At 28.0% G+C, this 15,010-nt stretch overlaps 1 protein-coding gene across 2 annotated transcripts in view; it reads left to right on the top strand.

Moving 5' to 3' along the window:
- Positions 1 to 1,841: 1,841 nt before the first annotated feature.
- Positions 1,842 to 15,010, top strand: part of LOC107437340 (protein DEK) — a 42,090-nt gene continuing 28,921 nt past the window's right edge. Inside the window, exons 1-2 of one of the 2 annotated variants that reach the window (XM_016049307.4) lie at positions 1,869 to 2,024; positions 11,318 to 11,476. In XM_016049307.4, the coding sequence (XP_015904793.2) occupies positions 2,007 to 2,024; positions 11,318 to 11,476 (177 nt within the window). In that variant the 5' untranslated portion in view covers positions 1,869 to 2,006. Of the gene's footprint in view, positions 2,025 to 11,317; positions 11,477 to 15,010 lie in introns of both variants that reach the window. The other variant, XM_087154414.1, reaches the window with a different exon arrangement.

The raw sequence follows: 15,010 nt of genomic DNA on the forward strand, positions 1-15,010 counted from the left end.
TGACAAAATTAAAAAAAAAATAATAGTAAAAATTCTTAAATCACAGAAGAGAGTTTAAAGGATAATTCGCTCTAAAAATGATATTTTTTCTTTCAATTTTTTAAAGAACACCATAATTTTTAAAGAACATGATAAAATCATTTTATATTCAAATAAAATATGACTGAGTGGTGATTTTATTAGAAATTTAGATATTTGGAACAGGATGAAATTGGGGGAAGGGAGATTCCATTTTAAAAATTAGATTTTTCGGAGACCTAAATCCAGGACTTTTTTTAAAAAATAGTAAAAATCATGACATTTCATGACAAATTTTGTTCAATACCGAAATTCATGACTTTTTAGGTGCGCGGGATACCCTGTCTATAGTATTTTATTTAAAATGTATATTTTTTAAGATATATATCTTGAAAAAATAATAAGATTAGCAATATTTTGTTTTTCATTTTTTAAAAATTTTATGTTTTGTTACAGCACTTATTCCCTGTAAGTAAAGCAGAGTATGGGCCGGGATAGCCTGGTTGGTAGGATGTTGGGCTCACGTTCATGAGAACGGGAGGTACACCTTAAATCAGTTGTAATCACAAAGTCCTTTAAGTTCCCATAACAAATCAATACCTCTGGGGGTATCGTTCTCTGGTTCAGGTCATAATCACGATCTGTAGATGAATAAATGGAGTATGATTGGGTTCTCCCAGTAAAACAGGCTGTGATGTGTGTGTATGGCTCAATTAGTATTCTTCGCTATAAATGGTGCCACTGGAAAAAAAAAAAAAACACATTCTCTGCCTTAAAAATTTTTTGATTTTAAGCAGGCTTGCTGATTGGCAAGTGGCATACGTAAAAACAACAAAGCAGAACATTATTTGTACATAATATTTGTTTTTTTTTAAGCGAAAATCAGCACACTATTTACTAATTTAATAAAGTTAATGTTATTTATGTTTAAGAAACTGTTTCATATTTTTTAATGCATTTCTTTTGCTTCTAGAAATTTTGTGAAATTTATAACTAAATTGCTCAAAATATAATGCACTCTAAGTACGAAGTAACTTTAAGTTTCAATCTTATTATTGTGAACTTAAATATAAATTTAGAAAAAAACTGCAATAATTTTGAAGCAAAAAATATGTTATAAAATTTCTGAAGTTATACTAGTTTACTGTGCATTCACTGAATATTCTTATCTCAACCATTCTAGAAAATTTTCTAGAAGGAACTAGAATTCATTCTCATTTTTACAACAGCCCCAGGTAAACCTCCTTATATCTATATATAGATATTTGATTTAACAGGAACCAATTCAGAAATAATACCCCAAAATAATATTTTTTTTTAAGAATAAAAAGTTACCAGAGTTTTTTTTAAAAGAAACTTAAAACAAATACTTTATTTTCAGGTTTTACAAAATGAGAATATCAATCCGAAATTAAAAAATAATCGTTAACGTATTAAATAATTTTTATTGGATAACTTATTACAAAATACTACAATCAAATGGGAGTATTCTAAACTAAAGTTGATTAAAAATGTAGTTTTACATCAAATTACTTTCAAACACCATTTGAACGCTGCGATTATTTTGACACAGGAAACGATATGGAAATATTCCATATGATACAAAAATATTAGATAACTAATTACTTTTATTATTCCCTATCAATAAGTATAAATTAAAATCATCGAGCAGGAGGGGATACAATTTACATCAAAATAATAGGTAACGTTTATTTACACTTATTTTTGTGCCTATAAAAAAGTTGTAGTTATTGCGAAAACTTTCAAAGTAGTTGAAAAGTGAAGAAGTAAACTTTATGTACATTTGAAAAGTGAAGTGAAGTAAGTTTTAACTTCGCTAAAAAAGTGAAGTGAAGTAAAGTTTGTTACTCCGGACCGATTCCGATATATTTCAAAACAGTCTTCATCCCGAGTACGTTAGACGTGCGGAATTTAAAATTTACAAATTCAAGTTCTTGTTATTTTCTTTAAACGTTCCTGTAAAGAAAATGTCTGATGATAAGGAGGTAATAAAGATTAGATATACCTACAGATTGTTTTATTATTACTCCTATTAATGTTTTATAATTATGGAGTAAATATTCACTTTGGTACATTCTCTTTAAAAATCTACTATTCCTTATATGATATTGACCAGTACTGAATATTGTTTATTATTATTGTTTTTTAAGATTAAATTTTGCACGATCTATTTTGCATGATCTATTTAATTTTGCATTTAATATCCCCCATTTTTTGATTCCCGCCAAAATTTAAACTTGTTCTGAAAGGGTTCATTTAGTGTTCTACTGTTTTATTTTCGACTCAAATGAAGATAAAATATTATGATCTAAATTTATATCGTATCCGATACTTATATATAATTTTTTGGTCGGTATTTATATGGAAATAGTTCTGATTTCGAGTACGGTCGAACATAGTTTCGATTCGTACATTGTTCCGTCTTTCTGTTTTTAAATAAAGTGTTGTATTGTCGACAAAATATGCAATATTAAATGCATTTATTAATTTTGCAAGATGTTTGGATTGTCGATAAATCACCTAACGATAAATGGAATTGATTTTGCAACATTTGTCCATTTAACATTATGCATGTTCTAATTATTTTTGGCGCGCTAATTCGACATTGTCTACTGGCCTATATATTTAGTGATGAAGATGAAAAATATAGTTGTCTTAAGAAATATAATTGATAGTAAATTTTATGAAAGATTTTGTTCTGAGAGAACTTTGATATTACTTGAACTCTAGCATAGTTTCCTTTAATTCGTTGTTCCATTACTTTGTTATTAATAAATAAAGATGCTGTAATCTTGACATAAAAACTAATATAAAATGCTTTTAGAAGGGTTTCAAGTTGTTACGGTTGTTTTTAATCACCTAAGAATCAATGGAATTAATTTTGCAACATTGTTGCCTATTCAACAGTATGTATACTCCTTCATAGTATAATGTAATTATTTTTGCTTAGCATATTTGATTATGATGTATTGAGAAATATTCCATATTATAAAATTAACAAGAAAAATAGTGTCAGTATATTTTATGTAAGAATTTGTTCTGAAAGAACTTCTGTTTTCAAATAGACTTGAGTATAGTTTCATTTAGTGTCATTCACTCTTACTATAATTCTGTAAACTGTTGTAAGAATTAAAAGAATATCAATGGGGGATACTTACATAAATCTGTAATATTTTCTGTTTATTTACACCTCAATGTGATATGTTTATTTTTTATATTGCAATCTTTCTTGCATGTCTGTCTGTGTTTTCTTTGGTGTTAGTCTTGTGCTGTTATGTGCTTTTGATAAAAGGTAAGATTTTTTTTGCATGCTTGCACAAAATTTTTGCACCTTTAGCTGGGATTTTGAAGATGGCATATTTCTTTTAGTTCTTCGTTCATTCTCTCTGTGATTATCTAAAGTGTTCTAAGAATAAAAAATAAAAAAGTCATCGAAGATTGCTTTTAATAAAGCTGCAATATATTCTTACACATCATTGTGATATATTTCTCCTTTAAATTACAATCTTTTTTGCATGTCTGTGTTTTCTTTGGTGTTGGTCTTTGTGCTTTAGTGTTGTTCTGATTGAAGGTAAGACTTGTTTGCATGCTTGCATTAAATTTTTGCACCCTTAGCTGATGCTGGTATATGTGTTTTAGTGCTGGTCTGCGTTCTATTTGTGTTTATTTCAAGAGATTTTTATCATGGCAAAAGGTAAGACATTTGGTAAGACTCTCAAAAAAGAATGTGTGGCAAATTTTTGTTATTCTTTAGGCAACATAGGACACAATTCTAGAGTTTAGGAACGTGGCATCACAAGGACATTGAAGAACATTTTATTAACCTTTATTTCTTCTAGATTGATTTCAAGAGTTTGAACGTTTTGTTAATAATCAATTTCATATTCACTTGTTTGGTGTTTCATATTCAAATGTTTATTATTTTTTGTTTTTAATGTTCATCAGTTTCATTTGTATTCATTCATTCACGTCTTTTGATGATACATTTTCATATTGTGTATTCATCTTGTTTAATCATTCAATTTCATTTCCATATTTGCATATATCATTCATTGATACAATCATTTCCATTCATTCATAACAATGTCTATCCATTGTTTATAGAATTTCATATTCATTCATACAGTTTTATTTGTTCACTCGTTTAAAAGAATATTATTACAAAACTATTTTGTAAACAGGACAATGTACCCCTTAATTCTCGCCTAAGGTTAATTTTGTAACTATATAAGTCCTGTAGGCTTTTAAATTATAGCTATGAACATGGAAAATATTATTATGGTCTGAAAACTTCTGTCATGTCATGATTACATGTTAGTACATCATAAATTAGAATACCCTGTTTATATAATGCTCCAGAAAAATTATAACCTCGCTAAAATATTTTTCATTTTATTTCAGTTATTGTTGAATTACTTGATTATTATTTAGCACTGAAATAATAGAAAATTTTTATTACAGAATATTTGGTAATTACATTGATATACTAAACCATAAAAAATTAGAATTTATGTTCATAAGATTTTATGAATCTCAGTGTTTTCATCATAGAAAAAAAATGGGTGAGAATTTCTCACCCTTTCTCAAAAACAGGGTGTGATTTCTAAAAACTGAAAAAATACAAATAGACTTGAAAAAAAAAATTTCTTTCATTATAATACATTTTTAACGCCTTCTGTTTTTTAAAGCATTGAATATTCTTGCTGCATCATCATAGAAGATTTTGCCTTTACTAGGTATTTGTCCATCTTACATTAGTGCATAAAAAATTTGAACGTCTTACATGAAAAAACCTTACCTGCGGTAAACACGTGGTTGCAGAGAAATGTGTTCAGAAAGGGGTTCCGTGGCTCGAAGGGGTTGTGTTCTGTTGTTCGAAAAAGTTCTGAACAATACTGGTAAATAGGGAATCTAGATAACGGGGCAAATGTTGAAAATAATGAAAGATCCAGGAAGAAAAGTGAAATGGATTTTATTCTAATTGGCGTAATTCGAAGCTTTTTCCAAAATGCGAGAAAATCACGAGTTTTGAAATTGATTTATAGAATGCGCGAATTTCTCGCGATAATCATTTTTTAATGCGAGAAAAGAAAAAAATATGCGAGACTCTCGCGCTGTAGTGAAAACACTGGAATCTGTTATATTTTAGAAATAGTACATTTGGGTTCAAGTATTAATAATGACCCTCACTGAGTGAAAGAAAATCGCTAATTGAACACTTTTTGAATAAAACAATTCTGTATATTTTAAATTATTGGATTTAGCCATGAATTTGTGAGAGCATTTAAACTAAGTGTTCAGGGAGATTAAGGACAGAATAAAACAAAGCACAGTAGTGTAATTTTTTTTTTTAGTGGGAAAAGGTAAGGAAATATGAACACTATTATACTTAAATGGTGACTGATTTTAGTTATGTCTACTTTTCATTTGGATAATCCTTGCATCACAGTTTTAAAAGGCAGAACATCAGGGTCTTAATGCTGTGTTTATTACTTTTCACAGTTTCAGTTTTTTTGCTTTTTTTTTCTTAATAAATATAGTGCAGCAAAAAATACTCTAAATACAGCAATATTTTTTTTAAGAATTCTACAAGTTTAAATATTGTAAAACCTTCTAAATAACATTCAAGTACAGATATGTTTTCTAAATAAATATTTCTCTAACTATTAGAATTTGCTCAAGATTAACTTTTAAGTATAAATTAGTTTTCTAAATAAATATTTCTCTAATTAGAATTGCCTAAGATTAATTCTCTAATGAGAAAAGTGATGCTAATTTAGCTCTTGAATCAAATTTCAATATTTTCATTTCATTAATTTAAAATTTTAAGAAACAAGAAATGAAAATAAAACTTATCACTTATTTATATTTCATTTACAAACATTCCCTGAGAATAAAAAATGGCAGGTTGCTTCCTCCCAGAAAAAGGCACTCACCGTGGCAGAGTCATGGCGACATTGTCGCAGAACGTTAGAGTTCTTTCAGAAAGATTTTTCTTTTGAAAAGTAAACAATTTTACTTTTCTTTTCTGCAGAAATTTACATGTAATATTTGAACATTTATATAATTGATTTTGATGCTCTCAATTTACACCTATAGTATCGTGAACCAATGTAATGTTTCGGTTGTATTTTCGGCAGTTACTGATATTCATTTTCACGTTGTTTTTAAATATCCCTATATATTTCAAACAATATGGAAATTTTGAATGGTGCATTTGAGTATTTACATTTTAAAGCAATAATTCTACTGATTTTTTGGCAGTTATTGCTATGGATTTCTCTACAAAATATATCAAGTGATATGGTAAAAGATTACTCAGGATGTTGGTTTTCTAAGAATTAGTCTTTATTGACACTTTGAATACTGGGACTTTTTTATATTCTTATTGTAATAAATAATATGAACTAAAGCTGAAAGGACATTGATGGTGGGAAATGAATATTCACAGGTAGTGTTCTCTCCTAGTTCTACTGTAAATTTTTTTTTACTTTGAGGCTATCATTCAATAACAAGTATTTTTGAAATTTTCTGCACTTATTGTTTTTGTCTCAAAATATATTAATTGGAAGAAAATTATTATATCTAGTTCATGACAGTAATTCCAAGTTCTAACACGAAAGTACTAATGGAAACAATCCTATTTAAAATTAAAATAATTTAGATGAGGTTATAATTTCCTGGAGCACTTGTTTTATATGTGTACATATGTTGTCTTTTGCAGTGTCATTATACAAATTGATGTTCAATAATCAATCATTTATTTTTATAATTCTGCAATATAGGGGCCCCCGGAAAAGCTCAGTCAGTTTCATGTAAGCATTTAAACAAGCTAAAACTATTGCATCTTTATGTGCATTAAACATTAATAAATAAACTATAAACATAAATTTGTGTATTTATTGCCTTTGAATTTGGCAATTCGGTAAACAATTAGTATAAACTTGGCTTGCTCTCTATCTTTTTTTTATATAAACTTATCTAGTAGGGCTATTAGAGATTCTCTAAAAAATAATGCTGATGCTTGCTCTCATTTCACTTCAATAATTTAAATCTAAGAGGCAAGTGGTATTATACTTAGGTCACTGTACCATGCTTCCCAACCGCTCAACCTAACTTTCTGGCTCTGAAACTGCCGACAGCAAGCAGAGAAATTGCAATCCGATCAGACACAGTAAAGTTGGTGAAACCCTGTCTTAACTATAGAAAGCAAAAGCTCTACCTAGTATGCTGGATGAGTGTTGCTTTATGAATGGGCAATTTTTTGGGGCCCCTGCAGTAGTTCTAAATATTGCACTGGGCACCCGATTATCCGGTCTATTGTGCCTAAAGATAACTCTATAACAAAAATGCAGTATAGGATAGAATTGTACTTCCTACAGTTTTGCTTTTTAAATAAAAGTGTATGTTAAGCATATTAAGATATATGTTTAATCCAAAGTTTGTTAATAGCCTATATAAATGTGAAAAGTTATGGCTTAAAAAAGTCTAAGTGTATGGTTTTTACTCAAGGTCCTTGAAAGATGATTGCTTTTGCCTATCAGTCGGTTCCAAATGGAGTCAGGTGGAGGGCCCGATGATCGGGTGCCTACTGTATTGTTTTTTCATCTTGGTTTGTTTTCCAGGTTTTTAGTTTCACAGTTGGGTCATTCCAGTGTTTACTACTGTTAAAAAAAAAAATTGCTAGAGATCACTACAAAGGGATATCCGGTTAATATAATTTAGTTATTCAGGTCTGTTATGTTTATCACATCGCTAAAAAGATTAAGTTAGAAATTTGATGTTCTTGGCTGAGTAAAATTAAAAAAATAAATAGATAAACTGCACACATAAACCAAAATTAACTACCAATTTATAACATTCCGATAACAGACTAGTTTTATTTCAAGAACAGCAAAAACATTTTAGAATATCTCTAATGTGCAATTAAAATAACCATCAGTGTTGTTGGTGGGGGAATGATGATGGATAATGTCCCCTCTAAAAAATACAAATCTTTTAAAATCCCTCTCAATATTTAAGAGAAATAAAGGTAATTTTTATTAATCATTATCGTTTTGAATTCAAAGATACAAAGCAGAAGAAAAAATAATTTATTTTCTTGCAAATTTAAGAAATTTTCTTAATTAATTATTTTATTTTCTTAATGAATTAATTATATTAATAAATTTCAAATTAATTTAGAGAACTACTGTGAATGTGTATTTTAGTTTGTCTCCCTCAAAATATTCCACTTCTGTGATCCCTATGTAAGCAATATTATATATATTAGGAAATTAAGTAAAAGTTAGGGGTGGACTTTTGTTTCTATATTGCACAAAAGGTCAATCCACACTCTTTCCTTCTTTGTCTAAGTTTAAATGCCTTTTTTGTATACCACACTATTGGGAGTATTAAGGAACCTAGCATGTAAGACATGTCATATTTTTGTCATTTCTTTTCAATTTTCATTCAGTCTTTTATTGTTTCTGTGCTTCGGATCGTTAATGACTGTTAAAAAGCAAAATGGTTCTAATGCCAAATCAGTTCATTTTAAAATAGTATCTTTATGTTGCTGGTGTTGATTTAAGATAATTTGCTATGAATCAGCAGTTTTTGTCTCATTGCTTAGGAGATGGTTCAGTATTTTGGCTTTAGCTGTTCTAAGCTTTTGCTTAAATTCATAATATTATAATCATTGAAATCTGATATCAATATCACTTTTGTGTTTCAAACAAGTGATATACAGGTCTATTTTTAATTTCTGTGAATCAGAGCGTTTATGACTGTTAAAAAGCAAAATAGTTCTAATGCTAAGTCAGTTCATTTTAAAATAGTATCTTTATGTTGCTATTGTTGATTTAAGACAATTTGCTATGAATCAGCGGTTTTTGTCTCATTGCTTAGGAGATGGTTCAGTATTTTGGCTGTAGCTGTTCTAAGCTTTTGTTTAAATTCATAATATTATAATCATTGAAATCTGATATCAATATCACTTTTGTGTTTCAAACAAGTGATATACAGGTCTATTTTTAATTTCTGTGCTTTGGATTGTTTATGACTGTTAAAAAGCAAAAAGGTTCTAATGCTAAGTCAGTTCATTTTGAAATAGTATCTTTATGTTGCTGGTGTTGATTTAAGACAATTTGCTATGAATCAGCTGTTTTTGTCTCATTGCTTAGGAGATGGTTCAGTATTTTGGCTGTAGCTGTTCTAAGCTTTTGTTTAAATTCATAATATTATAATCATTGAAATCTGATATCAATATCACTTTTTGTTTCAAACAAGTGATATACAGGTCTATTTTTAATGAATGTGGAAAGGCAATTCCACCTTGTTTTATTTTAATAACTACTGTGTGTGCGGGATCGTTTATGACTGTTAAAAAGCAAAAAGGCTTAAATGCTAAATCGATGAATTTTAAAATGACCTATTCATGTTGCTGCATTTAATTTAGGATAATTTGCTAATTTTAGCCATTCATGGTTAGATTTGTTAAAATTCATTACATTATAATCATTGAATTCTGATATCAATAACTCTTTTGTGTTTCTCACAAGTGCTTTCTATTTTTAATAAATGTGAAAATACATTCTGTTTAGCAATTAGTCTTATTTTAGTTACTACATTTTAATCGGGTAGCTTGTTTTATTTTACTGTATCTGGAAGTTCTTTAAGCCATCTTGATGATTGGTGGTAGTTATAAATTTTGATTTTCACTCCAAGTTTAATAATTTGATACTTGACTTACATAGTTGGTAAATTACTAGGTGCTAGTAAGTTCATTCAATGTGGCATAAATCCATAATAGATAAATTGCTTCTTCTACCAACAGCAGACATGACTTATTTGTCTAATTTCCTAAGTGTTCCATAGTCAGAAACATGCACATCTATAGTTAGAATTTGTTCCATTCATATAATGAAGTTTTTTTTCGTAGTTGTGGTTTTCGGCACAGTGTTGCAAAAAGATGTTGCTCTGCTCCTATTGAAGAGTTGTATTTTTCTTTAGTTAGCACAAATGCTATGAATAAGCAGTTTTTTTATTATGTTGATATTTTCCCTTTCACATGCTTTGCTGAGAAGTACTGCATTGGTGCAGCGTTTTAAAAATCACTTAAAGAAAGTGTAAATTAAAGTGGGTTGTTTATTTACTGGTTGATTATTATATACCCTTGGTATTTTGAAGTTAATCATGCTAGAAACATTGTTCCTTAAGTTTTGAATTGAAGGAAAATAGTCACGTAGCTAAACAACCGAGAAAGTTAGAGTTGTCAAGAACTTCGAGAGAGAAAATTTTTAGCTGTTATCAGAAGTCTACCTTCTTTTACTATCAATGGTTACACTAATAATATAGATTCTGTGCTATATCCTATTGTTACTGACTGAGTTGCTGAATTGCCTATAACTCAATAGCAGGGTTGGCAAAACAAACAAAAAAAATTTTTTAAGCATAGGTATTTTCAAATATTTTCAAGAAAAACCTAGAAACTTTGGAACCTTGAAAACCTTTTTAAGTTTAAATAGATTGTTTTTTAAACAATGTAACTTAACAATTTGTTTACAAATATAATCGGAGCCAACCCTGCTCAATCGTGTCTTTTTACTTAATTTGAGTTTAGTGTCTTTTTACTTAATTTGAGTTTAAGGAGGATTCTATTAGCAATAGAGCAGTTATATTAGGAAAAAAAAACTGTTAGTCGTTTTAAATCCAGGACTCAATCCAGAATCACAGTCAAACGATATTTTTAGTGGATGCTACAAACATGATGGATTCTCTGTGTATTTATGCCTCTTTTGCTCTTAAACTTTTGAATGTTGTTCATACTGTTTTTACTGTTGTTATCATGTCTATATTCTTTGTTTTTATTGTATTTATGGATTAATTAAGCCATTGAGTAAAAAAAATTTTATTTTGTTTACTATTCATAATTAATTTGTAGTCTTAAAATGTACTTTTGAGATTTTTTTTTCGTAAACTCTTTTGGATTTTTTTACTTTAAGGTTGGCAAATGTGTTTTTTAAAAAAATTGTTTAATGAAAGGGGAAAAAATGGACCTTAAAATTTCTATCAAAAAATACTCTCTTTACTATGTTTAAATAAATTGTTATATCTTCAAATTTGTTAATTCACTAAACAAAGGTATATTTTTTGGTCAAAAAGAAAAATAATTAAGCATGTAGTATTTCTATGGAATGACCCAATATTACTTTAGGATTGCATTTTCTATTAGGAAACTGTATTAACATTTCATGTGAACAATTGAGATTTATTAAATGTTTATTTTCTTTTTTTCCAGTGCCATGGTGCAAATAATAAGCCCTATAAAAGATATTTAGGTTCAGAGAAAAATTTAATAGATACAGTAGACATTTTTTCTTTTAATGCTCTAGAGAAAGCTCGCTTAGGTGAATTATTTGATACTATTCTTCATGGCGTGAGAGTCGAAGATGCCTACGTATATAACTTTCCTTCTTATTTCATATATAAGATTTTTGTTAGCATAATCTTTTCATTAGGGCTAGATGATTTCATGTCTGTTATATTTCAATCATATCATGTATATTTTAATCATCTGTTATGCTATTTTTATCATCTATTTTCATATCTACTATATGTTATTTGTATATTATTTTTCATATAGTTTATTATCTCATATCATCTATATTTTTGTATCGATTCATGTATTTTACCTTAAGGTGAGTCTACTCCTTTTTTTGAGAGTAAATTTTTTAAATATTTTTTTCATTTAAAATCTTTTTTAAAAATGCAAAATTAAGTTCTGTGATAGATTTGGTCGCTAGAGTGATTCTTATTGATCAAGATTTAAATTTTTACAAAACTTGAAATGCATTTTGGAAAAAATTGCTTTTTGCATAAAAAGTTAATCTTTTTTAAAGATCTACTCTACCCGTATAAAAAAAAAAAATCTGCCTTTATCATACAAAATTTAAGTGGAATATTTTTTTCCTGGGCTAAATTAGGGGTGTACAACCTTTTTGAGTGAAGGGCCACTTGCACAGCAGGTTGACTAACGGAGTGCCACACATTTATTTAGACATGTTGATGGCAAATGTAGTAATATTTATTTAAACATTAGTGTTCTTTTATGGTTGTAGAAAATTAATGACGCTCAATCGAAAATACAAAAAAGAAAAACGTACTTTAAAAAAAAAAAAAATTGCTGTTTTTATAAAAATAATTTATCAAAAACAGTGAGTTTTAAAATTCACGTTTTCCACCACTTTGTGAATTTCTCAAGTTGCATTAACATTGCATTTAAATTAGGGATGTAACAAGTATTTGCTCCTTTTGTCAAAAATTCTGTTTGTCGAATAGTTGGTCACACATTCGGCAAAGTATTTTTCTAATTTTTTTAAAAAATTTTTATAGATATGATAAAGAATAGTATAAAATCATATTTTTAACTATATTATAGTAATGTTTGCTATAAGAAATAGTTTTTACCCAAATTTGTTAAATTTTAAGATCCATGTTTCTGCACATGGCTTGTTGCAAATTTATCTTCAGAATGGAGAAACGAAGACAAATGCAAAAACGAAATTTAAAGAATTGAAATTCGATTACTGTATACAGAACCAAAAGTTTTTGCGCTACTTTTTTTAAAAAAAAAAATTATGTTCAGACATGTCAATTTCGTAATTTTTTCCTTGCTTTTAGTTCTAAAAATTGAGATGGTTTTCTTTTTCCCTTCCATTTTTGCTGTTTTTATTATAACGCAGCATTTTAGCGGCATTTGCTGTTTTTATTATACGCAGCATTTTTAAACTATTAATTTATTGTCACTTTTTCGTTGTACTGTAATATAGATCACCAGTAACATAGAAAAATGTGATTTTCAGTGTTAAAGTTTTGTTTTAGGAACTAAATTTTTTTTTTAATTATCTTTTCTTTTTATAAGCATTTTTGTTATGACAGAGTATTTTTTTTTTAAATAAACATTATTAACAAACTTAATATATTATTTTATATAAATTTTTTTTCTTCTAAAAATATGGCAATATGAAAAATTTAAATTTAGATTTTCAGCATAATATTTCATTTAAAAAATTCAAAACATTTTTTGTCTTTGTTTCTATCTAGTTTTTTTTTTCCAAAATAAACGAATTTCTTTTTTATCAATCAAATTTCTAGTTAAATAACAGGACCGTCAAAATACAGTGGAAGAGTATATTGCATACAAAAATCACTTAAATTTATGTTGAATTAAGCAGGAGTAAAGCGTGCCAAATGCGCAATTTAAAATTCACATATCGTAATAAAATTATTGAAATTTTTCATACTATGCGGGGAATACATAGCAATGACTGCCAAAAAATGGTTGTAAAAGAAGTAAATGCACAAAAAATCACTTAGATTTATGAGGAAATCATCATAAAAAGTGGTTATTTAAATGGGCGATCTGAAACTCTCGTGCCTTAATAATATTGCAATAAAAATTCGGGATTTTCGAAGTCACATTGAAAAGCGGACATAACTGCTTAAAAAATTATTTAGAGTTACGATAAAATTGGCTTAAAGAAAGCACGCTAAACATACATTTACTATAGACTCTGTAATAGTTGAGCGTGTCAAAACGTGATGACTTAAAGGTGTGGTTAAAAATTTCTGACTCTTTTTAATTATTTTTTATTGTGTTTAAAAGCTCACACGGGCTGCACTTCAGTAGTCAGTGGGCCGGAGGTTGTGCATCCCTAGGCTAAATGAAAGCAGTAGACTCTCCTTGAGGCTGATATAAACATTGTCCTCTTCGATCTGCATTTCAATGTTAGCTTGTGAGAGAAGTTATTCGAATCATTGACTAGATTTAATTAAAACTAAATACAGTATAACCTCGAAAATCTGTACTTTTAAAATTCGAAGCCTCTGAAATTCAAACAATTTTTTTTAATTCTTGAGGTGAAAAATTTTTTTTTATAAATTCAATTTTAAATTAGAAGCAAGGTATAGAAATTTGCGTGTTATATTAGTATCCTATTTAAAAAAATTGGTTTTAAAGACCATATGGAAATCTGGAATTAAATGAATGAAGGAAAAACTGCATGATTTTACAATGGAATCCTTTTGAATCCATGTCAAAAAGTTATGACCCAAATTCTTAATTCGTGTGTCATAATAGCAGCATATTAAAATTAGAATTTGGGAAACTATGTGGAAATGGCAACAAAATAAATATTTAAAAAAACGATCATACCATATAAATTTTCAAGAAAATTGGTGAAGATCAATATTTTTTAATAATTGATTTATTTATTATTATATTGGACAAGTTATCTGGATTGAAAGGCCTGTGGACAGATATGTATAATATCCGCAAATGTTGTTTCGTTAAAGTAATCATCGCAGGACCTATTTTGCTATTACCCATTATATTTAAAAATTACTGTCTTGTGGTCTAGCTATAACCTTTTATTTCATGATTCATTTAACTCTTTACTTGTTATTAATTACAGTATACTAAAAATTCACAGAAATGTACAAGTCACTTTTTTTTTCTTAAAAGGTCACACGAAGTTTATAATTTGATTCTAGTATTTTTTCAGTATTACTATTTTACTACTAAAACTATTTTTTAATATTATATATTAGAAAATGAGTATCGTAAGAAAGTAAGATTATTTAAGAGTAGAATTGACAAGTGATTATTAAGATAGATTTTATTAAATCTTGACATTGAAATGTTTCTGAGTGACTTACTTAGATTTTAGGTACACAAAGAAATCCAAGTATATGGTAAATTAAAGTAAGTCATTTACTAGTTTTATCTTATCAAATAACTGTTGAATTTAGAGATGAGTGCTAATTTGTATAATATCAATATAGAGTTCTTTAAAAATTAAAACACTTTAAAAAAAACAGTGATTTTTTTAATAAATTCCAACAAAATAGAATGTTGACGATATGGCTGAAAGAAGCCACAAGAATCCATAAATTGCTTGCAGTAAGTTTTTCTTTTTTATGTCTACATGTG

This window comes from Parasteatoda tepidariorum, chromosome 11 (genome assembly GCF_982258835.1).
Source record: "Parasteatoda tepidariorum strain Cologne lab strain chromosome 11, Ptep-v5.0, whole genome shotgun sequence".
NCBI lineage: Eukaryota > Metazoa > Arthropoda > Arachnida > Araneae > Theridiidae > Parasteatoda > Parasteatoda tepidariorum.